General features: G+C 38.4%; 1 protein-coding gene across 1 annotated transcript in view; it reads right to left on the bottom strand.

Moving 5' to 3' along the window:
* SLC35F1 (solute carrier family 35 member F1) overlaps positions 1-15,122 on the bottom strand; it is a 234,330-nt gene that overhangs the window by 94,516 nt on the left and 124,692 nt on the right. Inside the window, exon 2 of the mRNA XM_042818195.1 lies at positions 9,385-9,560. Coding sequence (XP_042674129.1) covers positions 9,385-9,560 — 176 coding nt within the window. The remainder of the gene's footprint in view (positions 1-9,384; positions 9,561-15,122) is intronic.

The following is a 15,122-nucleotide window of genomic DNA, read 5'->3' as shown; positions in this document are numbered from 1 at the left end:
CAGCAGCTTACACCTAGAGAACTACATTTGTAAACAACTTCTCAGATGAAGTTGCAATTATTATTATAGTGCTGTCGTGCAGAAATACAACAGGAGTTTGAAATAATGGCATACTAATAGCTAACAGCTCAGCCAAGTAGAAAGGAAGAAAAAACAAACGCTTACAAGGCAGTGGAAAAAACATACAGGATATTTGTACTTTTTTGCATGAGCAACGCATTTAGTTTCACCTATAATTATATGATTACAATGATAATAATGGATAGGAAGGAAGAGTAAATTATTACTTGCATTATGGCTTGGCGTTAGGTAAGAACTGCAAAAATAAGTAGAAAGTTGAGCTTTTTCCCCCACTAATGTTAACTTTTCATTTCCTTGATTCAGACTGCTTTTAAATGAGGAAGTTTATTTAGATCAATTTCTGCAGTGGTGAATGTGAGTTATTTGAAGTACTACATATGCTCTTTACTCTCTTCTTTGTCCACTGCCATCTTGCTAATAGAAGCTAATAAAATCCAACAAATAGAACAGAGATGTGGGCTATTCTCACGTAAGAGAAGTACACTGCACTTCCAAACCTTGAGAAAAGATGTGATCTTCAGACTTTGCTGCGAGTCCTATGTACAGCTTACAACTGGGCTCTGCAAAATGAGATGCTGCTGAGTCTTTGATTTAATGAAAACTTAGGAAGGCAATCCAATTCACTGCAGGGACTGCTTTGTTCTTTCATTATGATTCTCTTCTAATGAGAAAGACGATTGCAAGGATAAACTATTCCTCTGAATTTTTGCACTAATTACATACAAAGCACCATTCTGGCAGAGCGGGACTTACATCCTTCAGGCAATACAGTTATCATCTTGTAACCACACTCAAATCTCCCATATGAACGCTGATGCTACGTGCATTGCATATGGATTTGGCTACCTTGGCTACTGTTTGAATTGATGAATGTTTAAAGCTTCTGTAAATCACAAGCAAATACTGATACTGAGTGAAATGGGAGAGACAACCCCTGCATTCTGCTTACAGCTGTAGGATCAAGGGTAGCTATTTTATCTGAAACATTAACTTTTCTCATTGCAGTGAGAAGGGATGGTTGGTTTTGTAAACAATACTTGAAATGTTTATGTATTAAGAGGCGAGAAGCAGCCAGATGCATACACAAACATTACAAAGGATAGTTACCCCTTAATTCTAAGCAAAATAATGTTCTGCTTGTGATTCAGCTCAGACTCTTAATAGACTATTTATTATTTGTCATACTTTAAGGCAGTCTTGGCTAGATAGGAAACAGTTTTATCCCCTGATAAAATAACCAAGAACCACATACAGTCCTGCACAACACTCTGAAATTATGAGACAAATTTCCAAACTTGGTATGTGCCCCCTGCCATGGTACATAAGCACCTGTAAGAATTTACTGGGCAACACCCAGCTTTCTAGGTATCCAAAAAACCTTCATTCTGTAATCTGTATTATCTGTGCCCATTTGGATCTGTGGAACACTGAAAACACACATTACTTCAGCTGCTGAGATAGGAATACAAGTCAAGGAGCTGAGAAGTACAAGTGTTTCAATGGCACTTCCTAAGAGCCTTCTTGAGCCCATCCACTCATGCCTCCAGAAACAAGGTTTCACTCCACAAACTGATACCCATAGAATTCCATGCAGATTAGCATTGTGCTTGAAAGGCTGACACAGCTCCCGGAAGAGTGCAAGGAGGGAGCTTCACAGGCTCAGCAACAAAACCTAAATCTTGATCCAAATAAATACATGCAAATGTATATTGTGGATTTTCCCCAAGCCTCAGATCTCGGTGCTGAAATCAACAAGAAAAGCATCACAGTGTAAAACACTACCCTGTGATCATTGTTTGGATTCTGCTAAATCCCACTAGCTACCTGTGGTGTTGCAGCTGTAAGCTAAATAAATGTGCTGCCTTCCATTTTATTGCATCCATGACTTTAATTACGCACTTACTTATGGAGCTGCCACATGTTCTTAATGTTCTAAAACAGGAGACTGTCCTTTCATGTTCACTGCAAATAGGGCCTGTAAGGCTTCTTTTACAAAATAAGCACTAGTATTTGAATCATAATGCAAATCCAAACATTGTTTCTAGAAGGAACTGGTTGATGGCATAAGTCTGGTAGCCAAAAACATGCCCATGTCTGAACACCTTGACCTAAGTGTTCTCACTACTCAAACACTTAAACACTCCAGGGATTTTGCTACAAGGAGAGATACCCTTAGTTCATAAGCAATCTTAGTACAGATTCTCTTTTCTCTGTAGATAAGACCTCCCATTTCCTCATTTAGATCAAGAGGACAGTAAGAAATCTCCCTTCTCCACCCTCCCCTTTTTTTTTTTTGTCCTCTTGATTGAATCAGCAGAGGTGCTCCTGTACTTTTGGTCAAGGTCCTCATGGAGGTTCTTTTGTCTTTGATGGCACAGATATTATTTCTTTGAGAGGCAGAGCTATTTTTGAAGCAAACTGGACTCTGAATGAACTGCATCAGGGACCATGGATTACTACTACAGAGAATACTGCTTCATGGATGCATGAATAGGCTTAGTCTTTATTGCTTCTGGGGTCTCCTTGAGTATGTTAGTATTCACATCACTAAATCACAGCATACTGTGCTTCTGCTGAACTGCTGCCCCATGCATTCTAAAGGAAAAGTACTTTTCAAGTCTTCAACCATGGGACATGCATCTTATTCCAAAAAATTACAAAAAGATTAGCAGAAAAGTGCATGCTTTTTAACATGGGATTTTTCCTACAGGCTTGGTTAGCAGGTGTCTGGCCTAACAATTAGGAGACAGAACTGAGAAACTAAAACAGGAAAAAGAAAAGGCTGAGGTTTATTTTGTGGCATTACCTGTCAACACCTTCTCACTACATTTGGGGCCAGGATTCACCTCTGTAAGTGTTTATTTATAACCTGCTAAACAGCTGGTAAAGCAAGATGCACCTGATGAAAACTGACTCAGCCCTGAAATGGCTGGTCCCTTGTGTGGGGCAGAAAGAAGCAGTAAGGTCAGCGCAGAAAGCTTATGTACACTGGTTAGGGAAACAAGGCAGGTGGCAATGAAAAACCCTGAGGGCTGGAAAAAAAAAAAAAAAAAAAAAAAAAAACACCAAAAAAACACACCCCACCCAACTCCATCATTAGGAACAGCAAAGCAGAAGACAGAAAGGTCAAGTTTATTGTTTTTAAAACTGTTGTCTTATACTCAGTGTGGTCTATTGCTTTTTACTGTAACCAGGTGGGATAGGGCTTCTCGGCAACCTGATCTAAAAGTTGATTTAGAGGTTGGCAACCCTACCCGTGGCATGGTGGTTGGAACTTAATGATCTTTGAGGTCCCTTCTAATCCAAGCCATTTTATGATTCCTACCAGCAGTGTTGAAATTGCATCTGTTTCTGTATTATGGCCGAAGAATGCAAGAAGACTTCATCAGATTGGGAAGAGAAACGCTGTGGCTTTGGGAACCTATCAGAAAGAACAAGATCACAATGTCCTCTGAAGTTTTGATATGCAGAAATAGTTTAACATCTCTCTAAACTGTAGCCACCTACAGAGTAGAATAGTAATAGCTCATGCTTTGGAGACAGCAGCAATATTCTGTAGTTCACAGCAGGAAATTAAAAAAAAAAAAAAACGGCTGAAAACGGAGGGAAAATTCATAGACAAACAAAATGATTATACAAATGGCACTGGACAGGAAACTGGATCTAGTCATACTATTTTACCTTTTAGTTAGATAGCTCTGTTACCTATGATGTGGTAGGAAACAATCAGATGACAAGTCATACTTCTCACTCCTATACATCTCCTATTCAAAATTCAAAAAATTGCAGGTTACAAAAAAAAAAAAAATTGGGGTTTTTAACTGTCTGTAAATAGCCAGAGTTTGAGTTTCTTCCTTATAAAGTGCAGAATTCCTACTAAACATGAGAACGGCTGTTCAAAGCACAGATAAGAGGACTGTTTGGCTAACTACCTCCATAATAAGCATAGCCCACATAACTTGGCACCCCTACCTAAAAGCCCAGAGTGATTAAGAGAAAGTACACCACAGATTGCAAAGCTCTACGGAGAGGGAAGAATCTGCAGAGCTGCTGAGAATACCAAAGATCAGAACATCGTCATTTTTCATCATTCCAAGCCATGCTCACTGTGATGCTTCATTTTTACAGTGCAGCTTGTCCCCTTGCAGCAGGTGGACTAGGAGAAGCCTGACCAGATTGATACTCATTTCCCTCAGGTTTCAAGGCAAAATGCAGTAGCATGTTTGCCATGCAGAGGCTGGGTGTAGTCTCACCAACATATTGTCCTTAAGGACTGAGCACCATTTCTGTCACAAGCAGTGAGGACCATAAAGCAGTATGTCTAGAGCTGTGGGGACAACACAGCAGGCATCAACAAGCTCTTTGTTCTACAGCAGAGACACAAACATGCTAAGAAAACTGAACAATGATGCAATGTATATTTGCTAATCAAAATCACTCCCTGTCCTCCTAAACAAACAGGAGGTCCCATATTTCTGAAGGCATGTCTTTGAAAATGGTGACAAGATTGATGCCTTTCAGGAAGACTTTTCACCTCTATGGTACAACACATATTGCCCAAAGTACTTTATACCTAAGATAGTTTGATCAGGTGAAATTATGTACTTTCTTTGTTTCCCAAATATATTCTTAAGGGCAGCCCACATAAAAAAAAAAGGTCTTAATATTGAAGAATTATGGTATGTCTATCAAAGTTAACTGCATAATACCAGCTTTGAGATAACACTGCTAGTGGAATGAAACTGAATGAAAATAAAGACACATCTATCCTTCCTATCATTCACTAAAAAACTGACAACAACTGCAGTAAAAGAAACCAATGCCTATAAAGTGTCATACTTCCTTTCATGTATCCCATTTCAGTTATTCAAGGGAAGTGGAAAGGATGTTACAGTCATTTTTTCCTCCCCATGCATGTCTGAATAGCAGATGAATCAGTAATTTACGTACGATTGAGATACTAAGATCATAAACAAGTCCAAGACAAAAACGCATAAAAAGAAATCAAATTCCAGTGACATGACTGCAATCTTTAAGAGACTCATAAGGCTCTGTATTTAACTTGGAGGCACAGACTGGATCTGATTATTTGTCAAATCTAAGACATTACAGTAACTCTAGTGAAAGCCATGTTCGCATTAATGTATGCTATAACCTTAGTCTAGAAGCAGAACTCATCTATCCATAAAACCTATTTCACGAAACCTATTCTGAATTAGCAAATTATTGCCAGCTCTCTCAAATGATGGCTGGAAAACACTAACTTATTGCACTGAAATTAAAGGAACTTGCACTGTGGCATGCTACTCATGCAGAATTTGACCCTTAAGGTTTTATGCTCCTCTTCCATTCAAAACACACCCTTAATGCTCCCTCAGCCCACTTATCCATTGTGCTCCAGGATAATAAGAAAATAGCTTCACTTTTTTTGTTTTTTCTTCTTCAACAACACCTAGTAGATGAATTGTTTTCATTTGTAGCATACATGAAGTGGCTTTTAGAAGTAATGTATTTTTGGCTGCATGCTGCTGATGCTTGCACTCATGTTGACTGTTCATAATTAACACCTTCTGGTCCACTACGGATCATTTCCCACTTACTGCTTTTTAAGGTGCTAAAACTATCTCCACCAGTTCTATGTCACATAGCTTCATTTCACTGACAGAAGGCTTTTCTTCCTGATAGCCAAGGAGTCCCTTTTCCTCAGTTTGTAATAACATACAACCCAGAGGACTATCAGGTAGCATACTGAACAAGATCTTACTAAGCAGAATCCTCTGACAAGGGGACTGAGCTAATACGTGCTAAAACCTTCTTGTCAACTCAGAGGTGTTAACATGGACAAACATAGGCTTTGGCTGTAAAAACAGGCAGGAGAAGAATTTACCTCAAGAGGAAGAACTGAGGGTTCCCTTACTAGTTATTCAATATTTGGCTGATATCAATCAGATGAAACAATGCAAGTGACAAATTTTATAGCATTGTTTTCATAAGAAAACTAAAAAATTATATTCAGACCTCAGGACATCAATGCTGGTGCATTAAAGAGTATTTGACTAGAAGCAATAGTGGGTACACGCATGTGGATAAGTGACTACCTGCTTCTCTGCACATCTGAGCATATGCACGCCTCACTGTGAAGAGCCTCTGCACAAATACCTTCAGGGAAACAGTAACTTCAGTTTATGTATAACAAAAGAATTAAGATGAGCACAAGAGTACCCAGAATAGAAAAAAAAAAAAATTATCTAGATACCAGACATTTCATTTAATGGAAATTTCAGAGTTCCACATGTCTCAGAAAATTACAGCTTTGAGTCCGACAGAGAATTAAGGTTTTCTTTAGCCACCTCAAGTGACTGTTTCTTGGCAAGTACATTTCTGCAAAAGCCCAGAGGCTAGAAAAGCAAGCAAAGAGAAAGACAAAGGGATACAGTTATTTTTGACTATCAGCCAACCTCAATGGTTTGATTTCTGAAGGAGAAAGTGGATAATTTAAAAATCTTAAACCTTGCATATAGAAGAACTGCAATTGATAAAAAACACCTTCTGCTGCTCCTGGCACTTAGAACAAAATCAGTCCATATAAAAGCAATATAACTTACGTGATTTCCACCTGAAAATGAAGCCAAATGATTAGAGCTGCTGGAAAAACTGCCTTAGTGAAACAAACATAGATAACGAATTTGAGTAAACATACAAGCAAAAAGAATGCCAAGCTCAATCATTTGGCATTATTAAGTGCTGAGTTAATGAGTTGGCTGTACATTGCTCTGCCATTCAGCATTAATGCTACGGTGAGTGCCTGGACAGTGGAGTTCATTACTTCAGTAGCTAATTTTGATCTAGATTTTTTTTGGACACTAAGCCAAACCATCTTTCTTTTTTTTTTTTTTTAAACAGCTCTCTTCCGACAGCCCTTTTACAGACTATTCCTTTGTCACCCATTATGTTGTGCTCTGATTGTTTGTACACTTTATATTCAACTGCAAGCCTCTTCAAACATCTTCCCCAACCATTCTCATTTGTCCAAAACATATTTTTGACCTTACGCTAATACTTCACCATTCACTTCCCACACCTACCTTCCTGGAACTAAAGAGCATTCCAGCAAACTCTCTTTTATCAGACACTGCATTTATAAACAGAAAGTCACTTAATAAAGTAAAATCTTAAGTATTTTTATGTGTGTGTGTAAAACATAACGCTTGATAGTGTTATTAAAAAGCAAATGTATACTGGACATCAAACAGCACTCTAAACAAGCCTCTAATACATAGCAGATTTCTAGCCCATACATCCTCCCACAATTCTGTGTTTAAAAGAAATACATATATTTAAAGGTCACAGGAAGTTGGCTTCCACAAAATCTATATCAGTCCTGAGGAGAACATTTTTGGAATAGAATTTGCAAACATCTAGGCAATCCTACATTCAGAAAAATTATTTCCAAGCACAGTTCTCTGGGAAGATGCTACTAATACACATTTAAAGCCTACTGAAGTGAAAAGCATGTGGCATTGCCCTACATGACTGATATTCCAAGACTACACAACTGAAATTCCAAGACTAACACAATGCCTGAGCAATTCTTCCTTATGGAAGAGGTAACATTTCCTCAGTTGCCTGACCTCCATTGTTTATTAACAACAATCAACATAGAGTAAGTTCTGTAAAACTCCAGTTGTAGTACATTTTAGCATTTTCTGCTGTAGTGCAGCAGTATCTTTTTAATGCTTGGTTGTTGTTTTTTTTTTTTCCCCACAGGAATGAAGCCCTTATTGTTCTGAAACACTTCCATACTTAGTGTTACATCATGCTTATATCCACTACTATCTTGACTAAAGAACTTAAGCTTCCAGGCTGATCCCAAATCATTACAAAGATCTACTATCAAAGAACAATTCAGAACTATTTGCTCCTATAAAAAATGTGAGCACCTTAATATGCTAATAGATGTTCTGGGGCCTAAGACACATTCTAGTTCTTTTCCTTGACAGAGCCCTTCCCTCCTACCACCAGGAAAGGACAATCAGGAAAGCAAGTAATGTTTTTGCTCTCTTATCTTGCTCCTGTTCTGCTCACGAAGAAGCAAAATTGCTTCTGACAGGGTCTTGACAATATTAGGCAAAGTATTCACGGGTAGTCATACACAGAAATGTAAGTTGAACTCACCCATAACTGGTGAAGTAGCTCCTTGACTGCATAACAATCATTCTGAAGAAACAGCCTAGGTCCAAGAAATACTCTCCCATTAGTGGCTAGCCCTTGTGAGAGCCTAGGGAGGCTTCACTGTGTGTGGGTCTACTTCTTCTGGTCATGTGGGGAGCACAGGTGCAGTTTGCTTGTGCTCCCTGAGCCAACGATACCCCTTCGCCAGGTGCTCAATCACCAGTTCAAGCTGTGACCTAACAGCTCCCCAATAGCTTCTAATCCACGTGTTTTGTGAAGATGAATTAATAATACAATTATGAAAAAATGAGTGGATGAGAAATGTACTTAAATGTGTTAATTTCCCATACTTTATCTAAACAAGAAATCACAGAGAAGGAAGGGACAGGCAGGGAAAGCACCAAAAACCTGTATTATAGACCAACTATTAAATAGAGGATCATTTGGCAAATGGTACTGAAGTGCACTTAGATGCGTTTCTCATTTGGGGGGCCTGACTGCTTACACAAGCCCTGTCCCAGAGCAGCAGCAGGGCTACAGAACTACTCTGCCCACTCAGCATCTCAGAGAGACAGCATCCCAAATTCCTTCCTTCTACCTCCTACTTCCAAAACACTCAAAATTGGCTGCTAATAGTTGGTGAAGTACTGAGTTTCTTTGATAAGCAACTAGAAAAAGCAAACTCTTCTTTGCTTGCTTCTGAGCTCTCCTTAGCCTACATAAGATGTAGAGCATACTAATATTTCCCAGTAAGACATGCAGTTAGATCAAAAACAAACCCTGAATGTGTGGCTGTGGTGACAGAGCAGCAAGAAGAGCATTCCTAAAAAAAATATTTAGGATGTAAAAAGTACTGGTGTTTCTTTTCTGCATATAGGTAGATGCCCTATCCTTGAATCTAACCCTACTCCTGAATCTGTCAGTTCATTCTTTATTAATAAAGATTTAGGTGTTTTGGTTTTTTTTTCTAGTTTATCTAATGTACTTTACTAGGCAGTGTAAATATACTATAAATATTACTGTGATGTGTCTGAATTACACTTAAGCATAACTCATTTATTGTTGTTCTGAAAAAGTTTCATCATCACTGTCTTACACAAAACATTGTGAGTTTCATAGGTAGACACTTACCTTGTCTGACTGCTAGTGTTGTTGTGTAGACCAAGAATAGAAGGATATAATTGAGGAAGCTCTGAAAAACAGGTGTGTTGGCATGGAAATCTTCTGACAAATACTTGCTTGTGAGTCCAATGCCACAGATAAGGAGCGAGAGTACCTGGCCAAGAGCCACAGACAGCAAGAGATCCCTGAAAGGAAAGAGAAAAGCACAGACATAAAACACTAAGCTTCCTCACTGTGAAGGAAATGCTCACTCTCCTCCAAGAATCATGTTCAAAAGTGTTAAGACAGAAAGGAAACAGTGCTTCAGTCAACAAGGCATCTGCTGTGTGTTGCTGATGTAAAGCATTCATTATTTCTGTACTTATCACTGGCTTAACATCCCCCGAACACACTAGCTTTTATGCACATATTAAATAGCAGTAAATGGTAAATCTCTACCATTTAATTTCACATTTCTTTTTAAACAATGATTAAATGATAGTTATCATTTATAATACAGCAGCCTTCTCTTCAAGTGTTTTCCCTACCAGAAGTCCTTTGGCTAAGCCTGGAATTACAGCTCTTACAGGATTTAGTAGCTACAGAGAGAGCCATCAAGGAAGGATTCCCTCTGATGTGAAAGCATATCATGTTTCACCAACAACAGGAATTTACTGAGCAACTTCATTCTCCTTATTTCATTTCCATTTTATTGTATAAACTGTTCTTTCCACCTGTGCAAATGCATGTATCTTTTCCTCTACCTTTCTTACCTCTAACCTTTCTTTCTGTTTGGAGGAAATGACTCACTGTGGTTCTTCAAAATGTATTTTTTGCTTTGGCTTACTGCTTTAATCTGTTTCTCTCGACCTTGATCTCCAGTCTTTGCTGTTCCCCTATCTAATGTTCCCTATTCTCTCTCCCCACAGATCTCTGCCAGCTTCTTCCTTCGTGCATGTTCTGTCTTCCTATAAATTCCTTCTCCTTACTCAAGAAACTGCTGTATTTGAAAGCTAACTCTTTTATGGTACATATTCTTTTTATATATTTTCTTCAGTCTTCTCCACAATTTCCTTTTCCCTTCCAAGTATCTCATGTATTCTTCTGCCAGAGCATCATTAGCCAATGGCACAGCCCAACTTAGCCCCCAAAAAACTCATTTTATCAATATTTTTTGTCATAGGATATCCACAGCACAGGAATATATGTATTTTTAAATTACCCCATTCCCAGATTTACTGTTTGACAGTACTTCTGTGCTGATCAAGCTTGTTTCAAAGCCATGCCTTGCTCTATGCAAAAGCACAAAATATAGCATGTTGGCATGACACGAGAACAATAAAAACAATTGCCAGGGAGTGTAAAAGGACATCAGATGGGACCACATAGTCTGAGAGCTGCTGGCTGATGCTGTCAATGCCACCAGTCCCTAGAAGAGACTGTAGGTCTCTGAGGAAACAAAGGAGAGAGGGAGATGGGAGAGGAACTCTTCTGCACGTCTCATTATAACATGTTGTGAAAAAAAAGGACGTTAGGCAATCCTAAGGAAGTAAAGGAAAGAGGTAAGCTCTCTGCTCAGCTGTAACAGTAATTCATGTGTGCTCTCTTCTGCCAGCCAGTAAAATAGCATTGCTTCAAGGCTGCTTTGCTTTCCCTGACAGATTTCCCTGACCTCAGCTGTGAGTGTTTGGTGGCAGTGAGCATCTGTGCTCCAGCAACAACTTCCCTTGTAAACTCAAGTGTCAAATTTGTTTCCCTTCTTCTCATAAACAATCCTCCCACTAATGTGTCTCAGTGTCAGTCACAGCGTGATTCAACCAAGCAGATACCAGAAAGCACAAGAAGCTGGATAGTTACATTCATCCAACATACCTCACTGACAAACAGTAGACAGATAGTATGAGAACAAACTTTATTGTGTTAAACCCTGTGTTTTGATGGCAGGCTGCTGAATAAGTAGAAAATATGATTTCACAACTACTGCCTCCATTTCTACATTACTAATTCTACTGCAAAACGTAACAGCGTGAACAAACACTCAACAGAGGTGATATCTGAGACTAAGACATCAATGCTGTGAAAATAACAGATTCTCAGCTTCTGCCACTACCTACAATGTTGTTGATGGAGAGTAGAAAATTTGACTAGTGACAGCAATATAAATTCACGTATTAGTTTTGTAAACTTGTATGTTAGTCCTTCAAGCAGTTGGGTAGACTGTGTTTTTTATGTCTGCCCTACAGTGAAGATTCATGCAGTAGTGTCTTCTTGCCTACTATTCTTTTTAGTAGTTTAATTTCAGTAAGAAATTGAAAGTTTGTAAATCTGTATCTCTAAAGGTGTTTCTGTTTCACAGAGGATGCAGGTAATTATTTACTGTCCTCAGTATCTCAGTCATGCCCATTAACATGTATTGTATTACACCCACCCTGGCACTGCACCTGATCTGGATAGAAGTACCTTGGACCCTGTGTTGATTTACAGAAAGTTGAATACATCCTCGTTTAATCATTTATGAAAGGATTTTTCCAATAATGTATTCCTTACTCCATGCAGTAGTTGACTAGTGGATATCTAGTGGCCTAGTGGCCTTCAAATAGAGCACAAAAAAGACTGTCACTACAAAAAACTTCATTGAATTGAAGTTTTTGACCTGATAGAGACCAATTTCTCATTAGTTGAGTGTTGAGCCCCTGTTAGGATCAACAGTATCATCTCAAGCTGGGTTAAAGCAGGAAATCTTCAGCTTACTGCTGAATTTTGATCTCATGAACTCATGATACTAGCTTACTAATACAGAGCAAATAGAAGACATTCTTCTCCCATAAAACACAAATTTAAAACCCATTTCTCAATGTTATTTTTGTTTTGGTGGCACTTGCATTAAAATCCTGCATTGGAAACAATCAAATTTATTTTTGTGTCTTTTTGTGTAGCCACTTTTGCTAGTTAATGCTTAATGTTTGCAATTGAGTCATATGTGTATTTTGAAGGAAGAATTGCTCATAAGTTGCCAGATGTCACACTGTTAGACATCTATCATCTGTGTTTTATATACTGAAAAGATTAAACAATGCTTCTTTACAGCTTCTTCAGAAATAGTGTCAAAAGATAAAGCATCATCTTTGCATTGGGACCATTCAGTTCTGTTTAAATGCTTAGGCTGGCAGCTGCTGTGTGTCATTTTACTTGCTTCTCCAAGCATATGGAAGTTTCTGTCAGCTGAGTTGAGTTTCTCTGAGTTTATCATACATGATAACACCATAAACCTCTGAAGGCAGACATTCTTGTATCAAAGCAACTCCAAAGCTCATGTTTGGTTCCTAGCACATGCACACTGGCATGAAACAAATTACTAACCACATAGCCAGGCTGGATGTGGCTCTGGGCAGTTTGGTCTAGTGGTTGGTGGCCCTGCAAATTGCAGGGGGGCTGGAACTAGATAGTCATTGTGGTCCTTTTCAACCCAGGACATTCTGTGATTTTATGATCCTCAGGTACTCCAGTGATTATTTTTCAAAAGGTTAGAACATTTAGCTTTGACTACTAGTCTACTTCCATGTCCTCCCCAAAATTATTAAAACACCATTTACCACACAAATCAATGCAGTGCAATGTTCAGAATGGCCCACAGAACTATAGCTGCCATATGCTGGATGAATCAATGACAAGTAAAAGGTGACCAACTCATATAAACATTTGGGACTGTTTTATTCTGACACTAAATCTTGTTTTAAATCTGACAGTCTCCATGTTAGATTCTTTTAAAGTTAATTGCTTTCCCTCCTCTCTTTTGTATTTTATTTGGTCTCTTTCCACTGACAGATTCCCACTGCATCAATTGAAGATGCATTAAAGAACAGTGTCCATCAGTACTTTTAATCTGTAGCATGAAGTGTGCTGATCTGCCAGTGTGCCACAGGCTCTGGCAGATGAGAGATTAGCAGTCCATTTCCTGAGCCTAGATTTCACTAGACAAACCCATCTGTACAGGCTGCTCTACAGCACTGATAGAGCAGGCCTGCAGGCGGGACAACACCTTCTGCATGATGATAATGGCTGCTATACATAGTTATCTTTCCAAATGTTTCAAGCATATATTCAAAAAAAGTAAAAACAGACTCACTTCATTTAGAGACTGATTGCTGTTATGTCATAGCTAAGCTGATGATGTCTGTCACAGCACTGTAATCTTGCCAGGCTTTGTCACTTCAGTGCATTTTAGTATGTTTATACAAAAGAAAAAATACATACAGTAAGGTCTTAAAAACTTTACATTGATTAAAAGTGAGCTGAGCTTACACACCTATGAGAAACAGGTCGAATTTATTTAAAGTTGAATATGGAATCTCAAGCATGGACCAATAGAGATGTTTGCACACATTTCTATAGGAAAAGATGGCAAAGCATTTGTGACAAAAACTCAAACACCAAAACCCCCGGGGTCTAATTGCTTCTGTGGCAGCAACTCCCTGCATTTGAATGACTGCTTAATAAGGCCACAGACAACGCTTCCATGTTTTGCTGTTTGCACTTAATGCACACAGGCAGCTTACAAAATAATAAATTAACAATATTTTCTAAAACCTTTTCCAAGACAATCATTTGAGTTATCATTGAAAGCTAAATCTTCACATTTTCTAAGAAGAGGCTTCATATGCTTGAGACCCATTTGTCCTTCATTGGTCAGGAATTGGTCAGACCTAGAAAACAAGATTCTCCACAAATTTTGCACAGAAACCTTCCCTTTTTTTCCCCATTATTTTAAAATGTCTATTTCACACGGGAAAAATCCTACACATTGGCAAATGCAAATTTTCTTTCTGCCTCTTAGTAAGGAAAGGGCTGAAGCAAGTATCTTCAATTACTGTATTAAAGCATCAGCATGAAACATTATAATAATTTACAGAAGTAGCCATAATAATCTGTAGTAAAATGTTCACAGTACTAAAAAGTAAGCAAGGTCCCCCACATATATACTGATGATAACATTATTAGCACTTATACCACTTTTATTAGTCAACAACTCCTATAATGTACATTCTCCATGATCATACTAGATGATGCCTCAAGAAAATGCAGTAGTCTTGAAGATCTACACCAAATACTGTATTTTTTGATTGCTGGTAGAGAAGAACAAATCAGTCTAAAATATTTTCAGAATGTATGCTTTATGCATAACTGAAGGGTGAAACACCAAAGCGTGAATCCCAGTTAAACTTGCAAGCTGAATTAGAATATGAATAAGTCTAATATTAGCCTACAAACCAGAGAGTGAAACCTATGCAAGAACAAGTCTATCCATCACTTAATTCCTACTGAGTCATTATTTGGAAATCTTCAGTTGCATTTAAATGATGTGAAGGCTGTATACTTGATCTCAGTACAAAGGGTGAATTTTATAGCTGGTTAGTTGCAAAGTACCTCCACCTCCCACTGATGCTCAAAAGAAATGTGGTTTCTATGCAGTGTCTTGAGAGGATTAGCTCTTTATTTTCCAAATGTGAACACTTTAATCTCTTTACAAGAGGACAGCACTGTGGTCTCCATGCAGCTCAAATCTTCAGCCCAGTCTGAAAAGCTCCAGGCTTTGAAGACCTAGGCCTTTTTTTAATGAAGAAAACCCAGTAGAGGAGTAAAATGCTAAGCATTTTTTTTTTAACCAAGGCTTTGAGTCCTTTCAGGTGGGCCACAAGTTCAAAATTCAATCTTTTTCACTGTTTTAAATTCATTATGCCTTACACCGAGAGAGGAAGAGAGTTCTGTGC

Source organism: Centrocercus urophasianus, unplaced genomic scaffold (assembly GCF_019232065.1).
Source record: "Centrocercus urophasianus isolate 14NV4802_14NV808 unplaced genomic scaffold, USGS_Curo_1.0 seq_10, whole genome shotgun sequence".
In the NCBI taxonomy this organism is placed as follows: domain Eukaryota; kingdom Metazoa; phylum Chordata; class Aves; order Galliformes; family Phasianidae; genus Centrocercus; species Centrocercus urophasianus.
This window is presented reverse-complemented; position numbering and strand designations above follow the sequence as displayed.